Raw genomic sequence first — 16,322 nt, forward strand, 5'->3', positions numbered from 1 at the left:
TCCTAGGATTTTCAGAAAAGATATATGACTTTGTACAATGTGTGACATTCACCTACATTTCATCCATTAAAATATTCAGCATCTCACTGGAGTAATTATCTTAAAATATCTATTTTCCCTTTGATTTGCAAATTATATAGTATCTGAGGCAGCAATTGAATAGCATTATCAATAAATTGGGATCTGCCTGCAGAGGACATGGACAAAGAAAAGAGCATTATGTTGGATTTCCTGAACTTGTAATGAGTTTCTGCCGGCAGCAAAGTCTTAAGCAGCTTCATGCACTAGTAGATAGATCTGAATCATACTGAAATGTCAATGACAATGACAAGGCAGCAGCAAAGTTTGTTTACAAGAATTATGCCTCTGTTTCAGGACACAAGATGTGGTTTGTGCTGAGTGTACTTTATGTGCTCACATGACAGTAAACAACACGATTTTTGGTCATGAAAGCTATTCAGTGTCAAAAGATATTAAAAGAATATAAAAAGATATCCACTAGACTAATAAAAAGGTGAATGGACCATCCAAAAGCTCTGGGCTTGACTTAAGACTTTATTTTTTTCAGTCTTCCTGGCTCGTAAAGAAAGAGTATTTGCTTAAGGGGTTTGTGTTAGTCTTTTCTAACTTGGCTAGGAAGATTGCAAGCCAACCTCCTAGAAATTGTTGATACTGTTGGAGAAACCCAAAAAGTTGGGTGGAGACAGGAAAGTTTTGTAAGAATGAACAGCAATTACTTAACAGAGTGAACAAAATCATTTTCCCTTTCAATTTCTAAAACCAGCTCAAAGTTGGGCAATGCTTTTGTTTCCTTTTTTTGTACAAGTTTGTACAGAGTAAGAAGAGAATGTATTAGTAATCCTGCTTCATAACAATGCCAGTAAGTGTTGTGTGAATTTTGTGTTTATGTATATGTATGAGAGGGTTCTAGTACCACCTTGAGCACATTTTAGAAAGTGAAACTCTGTGCTAGACAAGTGGGATCTGTGCTAGAGCAGTGCTTAGCTAAAAGATCTTGCTGTGCATTTTCTTGTCAATTAGCAGAAACTGGCAGTTGTATTAGCTACATGCTTTTCAGGATGCCACATAATGTGAATGTTAATTCAGCATTATGTTGCCTCCTGCTAACTTACCAGAAAGCAGGGTCTCATTGCTGATGCTGACTGAGCCTAGTGGAAGGGAGGAGCTGGAGGAGGTCAGTAGATGCCCCTTCCTCTAGACAAGGAATTGGCCGGCAGCGGGTTCATTCATGTCAGCCTCTTTGTCCCACTTCTCTGTCTTCTCCCATGCTTATTATGCTACAATACTTTCCATCCTTCCCTTCCTCCAACTTTGCCCTTAACAACATCCCATGGTAAGACTTTAGCAATCTCTAAATACAGACTAAGGCTTGCAGCCTGAAGGCAAAAAATACTTTATTTTGATTTCTGATCCAGTGGTCCATGAATTCTAATGATGCATTTGTGACACTATTTTAAGATTTATTCTAAGTTCATCAGTCAGTTCATACTTATGCTGTTTTACTTTCAAGTGCATATTGGTTGGGCCCTGAAGGGTGTGCTTAAACAGAAGCAGAATTTCCTAGCATTTTGTAGTGTGTGTTAGTTGCCTGCTGCCACTGATTTGATAGCCTAGCTCATGGCATGTGAAAGTAAGTGCTCTCCTATGTTAATCAGATATGTCAGTGGCATGTATTTTTGTTACATTCTGGTTGTCTTCATAAGCTGTTAAGGTGAGTAATAGAAGCTTTTTTATTTTAATAATTTTATTTATTAATATAATAGCCTATGTTTGGGGAATTATACCGCTAATAATTAGGCATGGATTTATGGAGGAACTCTTCTCTGGTACACATGGGCGTTTTCCTAGAGTATTTTGTGGATAAAGAATTGAAGGTGATCACTCTTTGGGCTTTATTTCTGATCTGAAAGGAGTTCTTAGCTAAGATATTTGTTGTTCTAGCCTTAATAAAGGGGGTTAGACAGTAACAGATTCAAACAAGTGGGCTTAGAGTAGCAGCCCTCCAAGAATGTGTTAGGCATCAAGGAGCTACTAAGATTTTCATAGCAAATTTGCAAATGTATTTCAAACTTAACTAGTTAAAGCTTGCACTGCTTTGTGGGGATCCTTCATTTATGAGATTGTGGATCATCACAGATGAGAGACAGATCTATATTTTGCATCTTTATTGTATATTACTCTGTTATATATTGATTAATGTTGAAATGATTTTTGGAGGCAGATGCTGGATTCATGCATCTCTGTCCAGACATTTCAACATTGATCTTAATTATGTAACTATCCATTCCTTACTAAATACATTTCAAAGAAAATAAGAAATATTCAGTTTAAAAGAGGATTGTCTGTACTCCGTGGTGTAGTTTGCTTTTACTTGAGGTTATAAATTTATTTTTCAAACAAGGTTCTCTTCATAAATATATTTTCATACAAATAGCTCATCTATTCTGTGAATCATAATTACATCCAGACAAATATCCCTGGTTTTATGACTGACTGTCACATTTGTCTATCTACCTCCTATTTCACCAATTTATCTCTTAAGCATTACATGAATTAATGCAAAGTAAATTATGGTTTTATTAAAGTTCTGGTATTCTGCAGAATTTTCATTTTCTTCTGCTGTGTTACTCACTTCTCCCCAAGATTCCTGCTTCTTATAGACATGGAACTGTGGAATGGATTATGAATATATAGTCATCATAAAAGAACACAGATTATCATGAAATAGTTCCTGTAACTCGACAGAATTTAATACGTGGGTGAGGCAATATTTTAACGCCCTGAAAATTAATTGAGTCATAGCATCAGATGATTTCAGCATTGTGATGATGACTGATAGTCATATTTCTCAGCAAAAAGACTGAATCAATGTAGAAACTCAGTAGTCTTCTGAACTTACTAAAAGAAATGTTGAATTGCAGTGGAAGACTAAGAAAGAACTCCCAATTTGAATGAGTCAGGGCTAATTATATGATAATGAAAAAGCTCTCTGCATTTTTTTTAATTTCAAGTGCCTTGGATATAGAATGTATATGCCCAGAATAAAAGCATTTCAAGGCATGTGTCCCCCAGTCTGTGCATAATGGTTTGGTACTGTGCATCAAACCAATTTAACTTAAATTTAAATTAACTTAAATCACAATTGCTCTACTCTTAACATCTATATAGTAGCATGGGTGGTTCTGCTCAGGAATCATGGAATCATATTTCTAAATAAAGATATATCTTAAGTACAGCACAGAAATTTATCGTTGCATCCCAGGTATTAAATGGATTTCTTTAACAATGTCATTTTCTGATTTCAGTTACAATGATCATAATATTGTCTTAAATTCAGTGATTCTAAAGAAGTGGTACTTTTAAACCTGCCTTTTCTCTAACAGCCCTCTCTCAACATCTAGTCTCAGTCTGTTTTCCTGAATACTTCCTTTTGTAGGTTGAATTACAGTCAGAAGAGCCATGAATTCTCTGGAAAATGGGAATGTGTTGTATTCTTTATTAAGGCAACATTTGTTAAATTCACCAAAATAAAGCTTAATGAACAGCATATAATACAAAATATATCCACAGAGATCACTTGGTTACAAAAACACCTGCTAGAACTACTGAATCCTGAAAACTGCCAGGTTTTGTAGCTGAGATGTCCAGTGAGGCATTAACAATCTTTGTGTATTGCCATATTTTGTTTAGCAGTTAATCTATTTCTATAGTGCTATATATATATATATATATATATACTGCTATAAATATACTGCTATATTTCTATACTGTTATATATATATATATACTGCTATATATATATTCTATATATTTCTATACAAGTAATTTCAGATTTCAGCCAGAAATAATTTTTCCATTTGTGGAGCAGGGAAAAATTGTTTCAAAGTATTTGAATAACTTTCTTTCACAATCCTTGGACATTTGTCCATAAACCCATACATTTTTAGAGTTTTGAAGACTGGCTTTGTAGTTCTCAAACTTTCAAGGTCATGCTTTAAAATAATCCTCTTGAATACTTTGAATTGAGTTGAATACTTTGAAAGTTGAATACTTTGTGAGAGTTAGAGCAGTCTCACAAGTGGGCAAAAATGCAGAGCAGAAAACTGGGTTTGAAATAGAGGGAAACAAGATTATTTTAAAGTGTTGCTTATTTCTAATTTTCAGTCTCAATACAAAAAATATCCAGGTGGTTACACAGCTCCCACACTTGTGTACCTCTCTAAATATTAAAAAAACATTTTTTGCAAATGAAGGTGTGTTTGCACTTTGGGGTTCCTTTTTTTAACTAATCCTTTTTTCCACACTGCTTTGAACAGCTGTTTTCAATGCTTATCTTGGTTATTGGGTGCAATGAAACCCATTTAAAAAGACTAATTAAACAAATAAAGTACATCCATAGTATGAGTTTCCGGTGCTTTAGGAGCACAGAATCAATGAAGTTAAGTTATAGTGGTTTTCCCCACACTGGCAGAACCTTTTCAGTAGTACAGCAAACTATTGATTTTTTGGTACTGCTTTTCCTTTCTCTCTCTCTTTACAGAAATCTGAATGTAAGAGAAAAATGAATGATTTCTTAACAGTTCTCTTTAGTTGGTAGAATTCAAGGTGCCTGTTACACTGAAAAGTGCAGGAAATTCAGTCTATAATTTATAGTTATACATTTAGATAAATGTGTCTAACTAGAATAAGAATTCTATGTAGAGTAATCCTTTCTTTAAAAGCTATAATAAAAATAATCTTGGTTGGTATAGAGTGAGCCAAATTCTGCCTGTGGATATCTTGCTGGAATCTCCTAAGACAACTTCTGTCATGTTGCAGTTAAAAGGGAATAGAGCTTGGTTTGAAATAATTAAGAAGGGCAGGAATCTCTAACATCTGGCTTTAAGAGTAAGGGAAAAATCTTATTTCTGAAGAGACATTTCCCAAACTAAAATAAGCATCTCAACCTTGTTTTAATTGAATCATTTATGATTCTGAACTCAATGAATTTTAAAAAAAAACAGCCTAAAGATCATGAAGATTGGACAATGTGTCAAGAATTCACTGACTACTTGACTTTTTCTTATTAATTTCAGATTCATCTATTTTTTTCAAATAAATAGCACATCTGTACTAATTGCTTTTTCGTTCATTTGCAGATGCAGAGCCGCGGTATTTGGTTTCAGTAAGACCAGCACGTGTTTCAAATAACAAAAAATCTTGTTCAGGTATTTTAATATTACTGAATCTCTTTCTTAAAAAAATTGAAGAAAACAGACCCTTGTGCTGGGTTTCTCTGAAAAGATGTTTCTACCTGTAGGCACTTCACTGGGATGCACAAATTCCATATGTGGAAAGGTAAAATGTAGGACAGTGTTTCCTAGTCAGTAGTCATACACATGGTGTTCAAAACATGAAGATGTACCTAAAGATTTTTTGCATAAAGTTCTTACAAATGAGAATTGAAATTTAGAATACTAATTTCTGATGTTTAAAGATATTAAAGTTATTCTTCCCAAACTACAAGTAAGGATTTCTTCATCCACAGACATGTTAATGCTCTTAGTTCCTCACTGAAAAATGGTAGTGTGTGTCCGTCTCTGTCTCTATATCAATACTACTACTAAGTTTGCTGATGCAAGAAGTTACAGAAAGAGTGATATTTCCAACTGAATCTATGCACAGCAGAGTAGAAATCTGAATTTTATTCTCAATTATTTCAAAGTCTTTCTATATGGCTTTAATCATGTTGTTAATATTGTTAGTTCTGAATTCCTTACTTTAATATGGAGACTTAATTCAGTATTTTAATATGGAGACTTCTTTCAGGATGACTTGACTGTTACAAAAAATAAACTCATGACCTATCCCTGGAGGCACTCAAGGTCAGGCTGGACAGATCAGGTCTGAGAAACCTGATCCAGTTGAAGATGTCTCTGCTCATAGCAGGGGACTTGGAAGGTCCTTAAAGGTCCCTTCCAAACCAAATTATTCAATGATCTTAGGTGATTTTTTTCCCCTAACTCCTGGTAATGCTTGGGGGTAAATATTTTCTTCCTCTTAGCCAGGTATAGCACAATATGTCTGGAAATATTTTGCAAAGTTATTTACTTTTCATATGCAACATACATATATTGGTTTTTAATAGAGGTTTTGTAGCAACATATTAATCATCAACATAAAGTAAAAACCGACATGGTTAACATTTCCAAATGTACACACATGTATTGGTTGAAAATACAAATCAGACTGTCAGCTGGGGCTGGTTAAGTGAAGAGATAATAGGGTTCAAAAGGCATGAGCAGAAAGTTCACAACAAAACTGGTTCACAACAGTGAGGAAAAAAGCCCTTTAGATCAGTGGCTTATAAATTTTCAGGAAATGTTGGTCAACTGTATGTTTTGAGGAGGTACAGATCCTTTAGATTTTTGAAGTATGTAATGTGATGTAGAGAATATATTGATTTCCTATATTCAATCATCTTTCAAACACCAGAGATTCTCCTTGGGCCTGTATCAGTCCATAAACTATGGGTTCAAAATAGAGTCTTTACATCATTTGTTCATTTCCATCTATTAGCTTTTAAACTTTCTTTAAAATAAGTTCTTTCTCCACACAAGAACTGTATTCCTTCATACAGAGCAAAGCTGAAGTTCAGTATCATGCAAAACCTGATTTCAATATAGTCAGTAATTAAAAGAGAAAAGTCTTGCAGATACAGACACTGACTCAGATCTGCCTGCAGTTAAAAGCAAAAGAACTTTTTTTAGGTTTTGTTTTACTCTTAAGAATGCTCTAAAAAATATTTATTATGTGTAGATATATTTACAGTGTTACTGAGAAACCTGCCAAGAAATTACTATTTTTATCACATCCATGGAGTCTTTCTAATGTTCTGGACTCTGTTGTGTCTTCTGTGATATAGACCAAGATAGTCAGAGGTTTTAATTTAATCTACCTATTCTTATACTAAACACACTTCAACCACCAAATGATAATTTTCAAAAACTAGTTTTAACTGGAATATTAGGTTGAAAAAATGACAATGGACACTGCCACTTTTGTAAATCATGTGTTAGAAATAGTGACCATGAAAATTAGAGAACTGTTGTACCTTTCCCTTCAACCTTGGAACAGAAGTAAATCTTCATTTACTTAATTATCCATCTGCAAAAACTTTCCTTTGCATAATGCAGGGGTGAGAAATTAACTTTATATGTTTCTTATGTAGGTCGGAACAAGACACAGAAGCCTCTGCAGCTGGTGGTTGGCACTCTCACCCCAACCTCTGTATTTCTCTCCTGGGGCATCCTAGTCAACCCTCAACATGACTGGACAGCAACAAGTAACTGTGCTAGTGACAGGTAACTACAGAAATAGATGGGGGTTATTGCTACCATGAGTTCACTCAGTGCAGCTCTCTGCTGTGATTAAAATAAATTTTACAGTAAAAATTAAAATGTTGCAAACAATAGTTCTGAATGTGAAGTCAGTTTTTGCATTTGCTCACTCTAGTACTTTGCAAATCTTTACTTGACAGCAAGTTTAGTAAGATGTCTACACGCTGAATTACAAATCTTGCTATTTCACACTGGATCCTTTGTTCTTAAACTAATGGCCTTGGCTCTACCTTCATTTGTATCTGAACCAATTGAAACTTTGTTAAATCACAGGAAATATTTTACTTTAGAGTTGACTGAAAAAGTGTAAAAAAAGTCTGTTGTGCTGAGGTGGGGGAATGATGCCTTGTGTCCTAGTTTAGGGCAAGATTTGGGAGAAGACCTCTGGAAGGAGTCCCCAGAAAGCAAACCCCCCACGGCCCCTCCACCAGCTGGTTCAGGAAGGATTTCCTCAGAGAGAAATGGAAAAAACCCTGTTTATTTAACAAGCAAAACCACTCCCCAATACAAAAAAACAACACCAGATGACAAAACCCTTTCACCATTCTGAAGAGATGACAAATTCAGAAAGTCTCTCCTGGGAGTGGTTGCCCAGCTATCAGTCTCCGGCGCTGGGGATGGCTGCTGCAGGTCACAAAATGCAGACTCTCAGTGTTTCTTGATATTTCCCAGTCCCAGGTCCAGAGCAGATTCGGATGCTATCCAGGAAAGGGAAAGGGGAGGGAAAAAGAAACAGTCCCGGGTAAAAATTGGACTGCCTAGCTAAACTAACTAATAAGCAAAAGCAAAAGCAAGCAAGCCAGCAAGCAAGCAAGCAAGCAAAGCCAGCCAAGCCTCTCCTAGACACAGACCATAGTGGGAGGTGAGCCGGCTGATAACAAGACAAAACAATCCTTCACTTTCAGAGTCAGTCCTGAAGGCACAGAACATAATATCAGGCATAAACAGAACACACGATTTGGGATAAAAACACTATACCATCACCCTAGGATACCTTGTTTTAACACCATTTGATTTTTGTTTCCTTTATTTTGTCTTATCACTAAAACTGGTACAGTACAGCTTTCATTAATTTTCTGTTGTAAGTAAAAAAGTATCTCTTCTGTGTCAGTATTTTTGGCATTTACTGGGTGGCTCAGTGGGTGGGAAACTCAGGAAGGCTTGCCAAGTAGCAGTTTCAAGAGAAGTCATAGTACAGAAGAGCTTCTCAATTAAGCGCACTATTAGGATTTAGTCAACCCTTTGTAGATGAATAAAATTATTTAAATTGCTAATGCAGATGTTTTCCCTATTCTGTATTTTTGTGTTCTCTTTATATTCTTCCTTGATGACAGAAGAATGTTTTTACTTGCATTTACATTATGTGAAGCTCTGTTCTACTCAACTTTTTGTAAAACTAAAAAGAAACATTGTGGATACATGGGATGCATCTATGTCTGTTTTGCAACTGTTATCTTTTGGGTTTTAAATGTGCCTTTTTTTTTTTTAAGATTCAGAACATTTCTTTTACCTGTCTAATATTTGTCAAATTCGTAGCTGTCTAATTTAGACTTGACTTTTCTTACTCTGGTGTTCATAAGAAAACTCTAGCTGACATGATTAAACTGGATGTCAAACATTGGCTATCTTAAAAAACACATCCCATTTAGCCAGAATTACTTTTTTCATACCTTTACAAAAGTTTCATACCTCACAAAAGGACTGATCCTTCTCAAGCATCAGAAATTTCTCATGAAAAATATTTGAATCTTCATCGCCAACCAGAATTTCAAACACTATTGAAAAAATGTTAATGTTTGTTAGGAAACAGTTATGCAATGTTAGTCATGTCCAAGGATGAAATTTGATCAGATTTTTCTTCAATAGAAATAAAAGTTGGTTAAGGCTTAGATTTTGCTCTTTCAATAAAGGAAGAAGCAAATATTTTCCTACTGTGTGAAACTGAAGAAATGAGCTGATCTTGGATGAGTTTGTAACTTTTAGAACTGTGATTTTAGCACCATTTTTACCAAGGCATTTATGTTTATGTGATGTGTCAGCACCAATGTTGCAGCAGCCATTGTGCAGTGGGAATGAAGAGCACTTCAGGAGAAGCCTGTATCCTGTATTAATCCACCTGGAAATTCAAGGCAAATGGTATCCACCACCATGTCTTCATCAATTCTGTGTTTTCTCTTCATTAGCTGAATTTTCTTTTTGGACATCCATTGACTCAAAGTTTGAACAAAGTTTTTAACATAGTTTTTCAGTTAGGGCAGTGTGCTACTAGTGCCTTGCTATGTTTAGAATATATTCTGAGGTATTCCTCCTCTCAGGAATTACTTTTAATGTGCACATTTTACTGAAATATTGTCAGACAGGAGTAGCTAGTTGAAAAACATTTATATCAAGTTACAAATGATCTTATCAAAGATTGGTAGATACCTATAACCAGATTTCTGTTTTGCAATCAAGTATAACAAGGAAGTTAATGAAGAAAAAAAACAAGTCACTTAATTGGTGCTCTTATTAATTTTACCTTTACTGGACCAAAGTGCTTGTGATTTGTATAAATGATGAGAACAATTGTCCATGTAGCCATGGTGTGTACATCTAGAAGGGGGATATCTTCTAAGGGGTGTATATCTTCTAAGAGGGATTATATCCGTATATATTTCTAGTCAGGAGAAGAAAAACAGAACAAATTATTATTTATTATAATAATTTGGATGACTGTTGATAATGTACAATAAGAAAAAAATAGGGAGCAGCCCATTCTTAGCAAGTTAGTGTTATGATAAAAGTACAAGACTTAAAAAGCCAGTAACAGATTCACTGATATTTCAATCTATTTCAGGGGCAGGCTACATGACTTGATGCTTTTTCATCTGGTATATTCTGCTTACTGTGACTGTTAATCATCCTCAAGATTGCTGTTAGTGGCTAACCTCTAACCTTTGGCATTGGCAGTACAGCAGTCAGGACTCTTGACTCAGTTCTGTCACTAAACATCCCACCAAGGTTTAAATTTGTAACTCTATGACCTGAAATGGAGTCACTGTTCTCTGCCTCAGATTTTACCATCTCAATGTGGATGTTAGGCTTTTGTGCGAATGTTGCAAAATGAAAGTTATTTTAATGTGTTACTCAGTCAGAAGATAAAAACCACATGGAATAGCACAGTTCAGCTGGCCAAAATTTTCTCTAGTGCAAGTTTGACCTCAGTGGGATGTTTCTTGGAAGATCTGGTTTTGTGAGCAAATGAGTTTGGAATAAGTGGTGCCATATTCTCAGCATTGATATCTTTTACTGCTTCAGTGAAATTACTGCTTGCTTCTTCAGGGAACATAGTGGTCTTCTGTATCTATGAAATTTTTAAGAAACTCCAGTGAAAAAAATTTACTGTGAGATTTTTCAACAAACCATTCTTTTGGCTTAACTCCCTAGACATTAAGAGCATAAGCCAATAGAGTGCTACATATTTCCCTCAAGATAACCCCAAATGCTAATCCCTTGTTGATGCAAATGTATTCACTGCCATTTTTGTGGACCACAAATGGAAGGTGAAATTTTGAAGCATTCTTGAAGTGACTATCTCTCATCAGATTCTTAGCACTAGAATTTAAAATAAACCAAAAATATCTAAATTAAAAAACTCAAGTGATTACTTTTATGTAACTGATGAAAACTACATAACACCAGAAAGCACAGTTGGTGGAACCTTTCTCAGCATCCTCTGCTTTCTGACACGAGTGGAAGACAGTTGATGAGGGAAGATGGCAAAGTCATGATATCTGGCTGCACAACCATGTTCAGTTTGCCTTTTTGTTATTTCCAAGCGAGTAAAAGGCTTGTTTCCTCTCTGCCTAGCTGCGTTCAAACAAATATTACTGGACAGATCTGTCAAAATAAAAGTACTGGGGCTTCATTTACTGTCCATCTAGGACTGAAAAAGAGAGAATACTCCAGATTTTTCTTTTTTTGTGTTTGCTTTGATTAGAACATCTCTGTAGCTGGGGGTCGAAAAAGGTGGACTTTGATTTTCAATTCTTCAGGAAGAAAAGTCAGGGGATGGAACAAAACCCATTATTTTCCATGTTAAATTAAAGCAGGGTTTATAGATACAGTAAAATATAATATTCTATTGAGTGGATTGTATAGAAAAACAAACACACTTTCAGATACATGGAAAAATAGGAATTTAAAACTTGAAGGTATGTCTTTAAATTAAATACTATGAAAAATTCACATTGACATTGTTTTAATTGGTTTGCCTGTGATTTAAATGTCCTAATGTCATACTTGCAAGTAGCACAGATTTTGTTTTATTTTGTTTTTATCTGATACTAAAAAAAGGTAGGAAAAATGGTAAGGGAAAACCAGGGAAGAGTCCATACTTAGACTTTTTGTTGTGTAGTACATAGAAGTAGATATTTTAAAACGCTAAATTCAGGAAGATATGTGCCTATGACCTCCTGTGCCTAGTTAAAAACGTCTATCATTATGCAGCTACCAACTAAGTCATACTTTGTATTGCAAGTGTCATTCAATATGTATTTTAAAAATAGCAGAATTTCTTAAAGGAAAACATAAGCAGTAAATACACGCTGTGAGTTTCAGATGGTTTTGAGTTGCTGCATTAGGAGTACATGCTAAAAGCTTATTTAAACCGGAATGATTTGTTGCTATCAAGTCTCTTCTTCTTCAGAGCCTCTGACTCTTCATTTCAGTCATTCTACTGAAAGTTTCAAGTAAAAGAAGTGAATTTTAGTGATTATGTAAAAGTCAAAACTAAACTAGAAAGTGCTTTGCAAATTTAACTGGTAAGCATCACTGGTGTAATTCTTTCAAATTTTTATATATGCCAGTGTCTGTTACTTTAAAGTAAACTTAGCAGTAAAAAAAGGAACAATATAATCAACTTCATGGGTCAATTTGTGCAATGCTCAGTGTCTGAAAAATCATAGTTCAAACCGTTTCTTTTATTGCTTTCTAACATTAAATGGAAGCTGCACTTCTGATGAAGTCTAACTATAAATAAATACCTGGTATGCTGATAGTCTCTTTAAAAAAAATTCTGATTGCATTTCTATGAACAGAAAAAAAATCAGCTTTATAATCTTTTGTCTCTGGCAATACAAAATCACAGAGCTGGAATGTTCTTATATCTCCAAGGCTTAATTGTTTGTTTAGTGTTACGTGTGACTAAAATAGTCTTGATTATATTGTTTGGAGTTTTGGTTGGGACCTGGTTCCAAATAAATCCATCATATTTATACAAACTGACCTAGTCTTGAAATCTCACAAAACCATCTGCCTTATAAGATTTCCAGTATCTAATTGTTTGTGTCTGAATATTTGACTGTGCAAGCATGTTCTGGGAATCTGGCTGAAATTAGATTTGGTTAAAAACTGGAAAAATGACACTGGAATTCTTGGAAAAACAGTATCATTCACACTGATAAATGAAAACTTAATGTCTTGCCTATCCATCCTAGAATTCTACTTCTTTTAACAGTGAATAAGATTTGCTTCATCTCAAAAGCAAAAACCTTCTGTGCGGTTTCTTTAAAATGGTCATTTTATTTTGATTTCTAGTGCAACAAAAAGGCTGTCTGAGCACAGCCTTGCATTGTAGAGTTTTGAAAAACAAACTATGTAAGCTGAACATAAAAGAGAAATAACCTGTGTCAGGCTGAGAGTCATTTACATTGACTTTGCAGATATAGTAATCACTACAGTGGCTGGCCTATGAGTAATCTTGTGCTCTTGTGGCTTCCTCTAAATTATGAACTTAGTCTTACTTATTTTATTTCTGCCATCACATTTTGTGTATGTCTTATGTAGAGGCAAACAAAGTAAAAAATATCATCAAAGATACAGAGTTTCAAGAATATAGATGCTAAACATTCTATGATTTTTCTCAGGCAGACACTGAAATTGCATTTTATTTGGCAGTTTGTTGGTCTTCTTTAACAATGAGTTGTTGTTCTTTAATGACAAAACTTGGCATTTCTGAATTTTTACTCTAAACAAATGATTGCATTTCCCCAAAAGCACATGTAGATATTTAGATATTTTTAATAGTCAAATAATTGTGACCTGCAAATTCTTAAATGGAACTTAATTTTTATTACTTTTTATTAAAATGGTTGAGGAAATTCTGTCATTGCAGTCAGTGTTTTTAATACTCGCTATGGCAAGTTTCCACTGAAATACTTATACCCTTGGTGAAGTTTTTATAGGCTTGGAAATCTTGGAGTTGAAAGCACATTTCTTCTCTGCTGTATGTTTCTCTTTCTAATGGCATAGTTTGGCACAATTATGAAAATCTTCTTTTCAGATTTTATAATAGTCTTGAATTTAAGTGAAAAATGGGGCCTATTTTTGTTGTGCATGTGTTCTTAGTATTTTAATTTATATTAGAGTGAAGGAATTTCCAGGTGTAGAGACAGCATTAAAAAGTAGAACATTTTGTCCACTAGAAGCAAGTGGGGACAGCCACTTTAAAGCCTATTCGTTATCAATAAGTTTTTAGTGTTTTTTTTCTCCTTGTTTCTGATGCAGCTGTTATTTTAGATTGTTCAATAACTGAACTGAAACAGTATGCTCTCTTTTTTCCATAACATGCAAACACTTTATTTCTATTCCATTGGATTAAAATAGGTAGGAAAAGGTGAGGATGAAGATGAAAACCAATGAAAATTCCTCTTTCAGGCAAGGGAAGAAGGTGACTGTTTCCACTTGAATTCACATCTGATGTCTGTCTATACTTCCAAATCCCTCACCAAAAGACTGTATGGGGTCCAGTAAGAGGCATTTGTGATGAGGATAGAATTTGTTTATTAAAGTTACATCCTTTGCAAGACAGTGACAGGGAGTTCAAACAAGCTTTTCCTGTTGGTTAATGTCTCTGTGACTACATACAAATAGATTAAGAGGATAAAGGAGAAGAATTTTTCCTTCTTTTAATGTTGCCAATAATTGATTGTTTAAAATGTTCTTTGTCAGTTTAACTGACAATTAGGTCTATTATTTGACATTTGATTAGATCACTGCCCACAGAAGTAAGGAGGCAGATTATTACTTGGTAGTCCTGGAACTGAGAGAGAATATTCACTACTTTTTTTTTTTTTTTTTTTTTTTTTTTCCCATACTGTTTTTTTCCCTTCCTTTTCAAGTTTTTAGACTATATCTCGTTCTGAACAGAAAGTAGTAGAGTGAATGAAGTTATGTGAGCCAACATAAATATTGATCTTGTAACCTGGTGAAGTATCTGAATGAGCTGAATTGTAGCTCCTGGTTTACCAGGAGAATCTATATTTTTGGTGCCAAGAAAACAAATTTGACAGTTATGAGATAAAATATATAAATAAAGTGAACCATTATGTATGGAAATATTTTCCATGAGTGACACTTGCCTTGTCTTAGGTTGTGTTTTAAAAGTGAAGTAGGAATTTATGTCTACTTAACAGTCACATTTCATGTAAACTGTACTCTAAAAGCACTCTTCTGTAACTTCAGCAGAAGCAGCTTTATGAATTGACTGTATGGTTTGGTCCACTAAGTAATTTTAGTCTGGACTTTTGAAAGTTTTTCAGTTAAGAACCTTCTTTTTGGTTGCTTGGGGTTTTTTAAGTTCTCTTCCTTTGTCTCTGTATAACTGTCGGTATAATGCCTGTAATAAATCTTGCAACCTTGATTTGCAAGCATTAAGTTGTTCTATTTAAGTGTGGCGAAATACAATTGGATTGAATTAGTCCCTTTTCAGATGATGTAAATGTGAGATAGATATGGATGATGGATATGAATTATTTATGGTATGTGTAACAATTTTCAGTAATACTTGGATTAAAAAGTTGCCAAAACTCTCTGAGATTTGCTTTTCCCAGAAAAGAAACCGCCACTCTGTTCTGGTAGTGATTCAGCATGTGTACTGAAAATGAGACTATAGTCAGCAGGGGAGTTCTTGTGTTGAAGCTCTCACCATTTACACCTTTTTTTTGATTGGTTAACATTGCAGTCATGCTTTTTCAGGGTGGTGCTCCTTGACAGAATTGGGCAATTTCTGTAGAAATGTTTCCTAATTTCACAATCTGTTAGTATTCATCATGCTATTAATTTAAACTGCTGAAAGTAATGTCTTGGTTTATTTTTTTATTTGAAGTGGGGGCAATGCATAATGGAATATCTGAATGAGGAATGTATTATACAAAAATAGATATTACTGGTCTTCCCTGGAGAATGTTTTTGGACTAATTTTGATGGGAACACCTTTCACTGGATGGATATAGATGATTTTGAGAAATCAGTAGAGGCTTCTTGACTAGCAGACTCATAATTCAATTGACTGGTTCTGGCATATGTTGGAATCACAGAAATTGCTTGGACAATGAGCTTACACTTTCTGGTTAGAACCTCACGTACAGTGGGTGTTTGTGAATAAGGAGACTGTCCTTTTGCTCTTTGTACAACAATCCTAATGTCAGGGTCTGTATGATGGGGTATTTATATATGGAATAAATCTGGTTTTGCTGATATTTGGTGACCATAAAGAGCCAGAAAGAACAAGAACAATAGATTTTTTAAGATTTATTATTATTTCATCACAAAAATTGTTATAGTGAATTCCTTTACCTAGATCTATTTTCTTTTCCCAAGCAGGTTCTATACAGTTCGCTACAGAGAAAAAGGTAAAGACAAGAAATGGGTTTTTCAGCTCTGCCCAGCTACAGAGACAGTGATTGACAACCTGAAGCCAAACACACCTTATGAATTTGGAGTTAAAGACAATGCAGAGGATAGTATTTGGAGCAAGACTTTGAATCATAAGACAGTGCTCTCTAGTAAGTATTTGACAACAGTTGATCAAATAGCTGCTGATTTTGACAGTATTTTTTCCTCTATTATGGTATTAATTAGAATAAGCCACTGATCAAGTTT

General features: G+C 34.6%; 1 protein-coding gene across 6 annotated transcripts in view; it reads left to right on the forward strand.

Annotated features, from left to right (window-relative positions):
- Positions 1-16,322, forward strand: part of ABI3BP (ABI family member 3 binding protein) — a 127,876-nt gene that overhangs the window by 24,133 nt on the left and 87,421 nt on the right. For all 6 annotated transcript variants that reach the window (XM_053970119.1, XM_053970122.1, XM_053970121.1 and 3 more), the window contains exons 3-5: positions 5,160-5,228; positions 7,232-7,364; positions 16,044-16,225. In XM_053970119.1, coding sequence (XP_053826094.1) covers positions 5,160-5,228; positions 7,232-7,364; positions 16,044-16,225 — 384 coding nt within the window. The remainder of the gene's footprint in view (positions 1-5,159; positions 5,229-7,231; positions 7,365-16,043; positions 16,226-16,322) is intronic.

The sequence above is a fragment of the Vidua macroura genome, chromosome 2 (assembly GCF_024509145.1).
Source record: "Vidua macroura isolate BioBank_ID:100142 chromosome 2, ASM2450914v1, whole genome shotgun sequence".
In the NCBI taxonomy this organism is placed as follows: domain Eukaryota; kingdom Metazoa; phylum Chordata; class Aves; order Passeriformes; family Viduidae; genus Vidua; species Vidua macroura.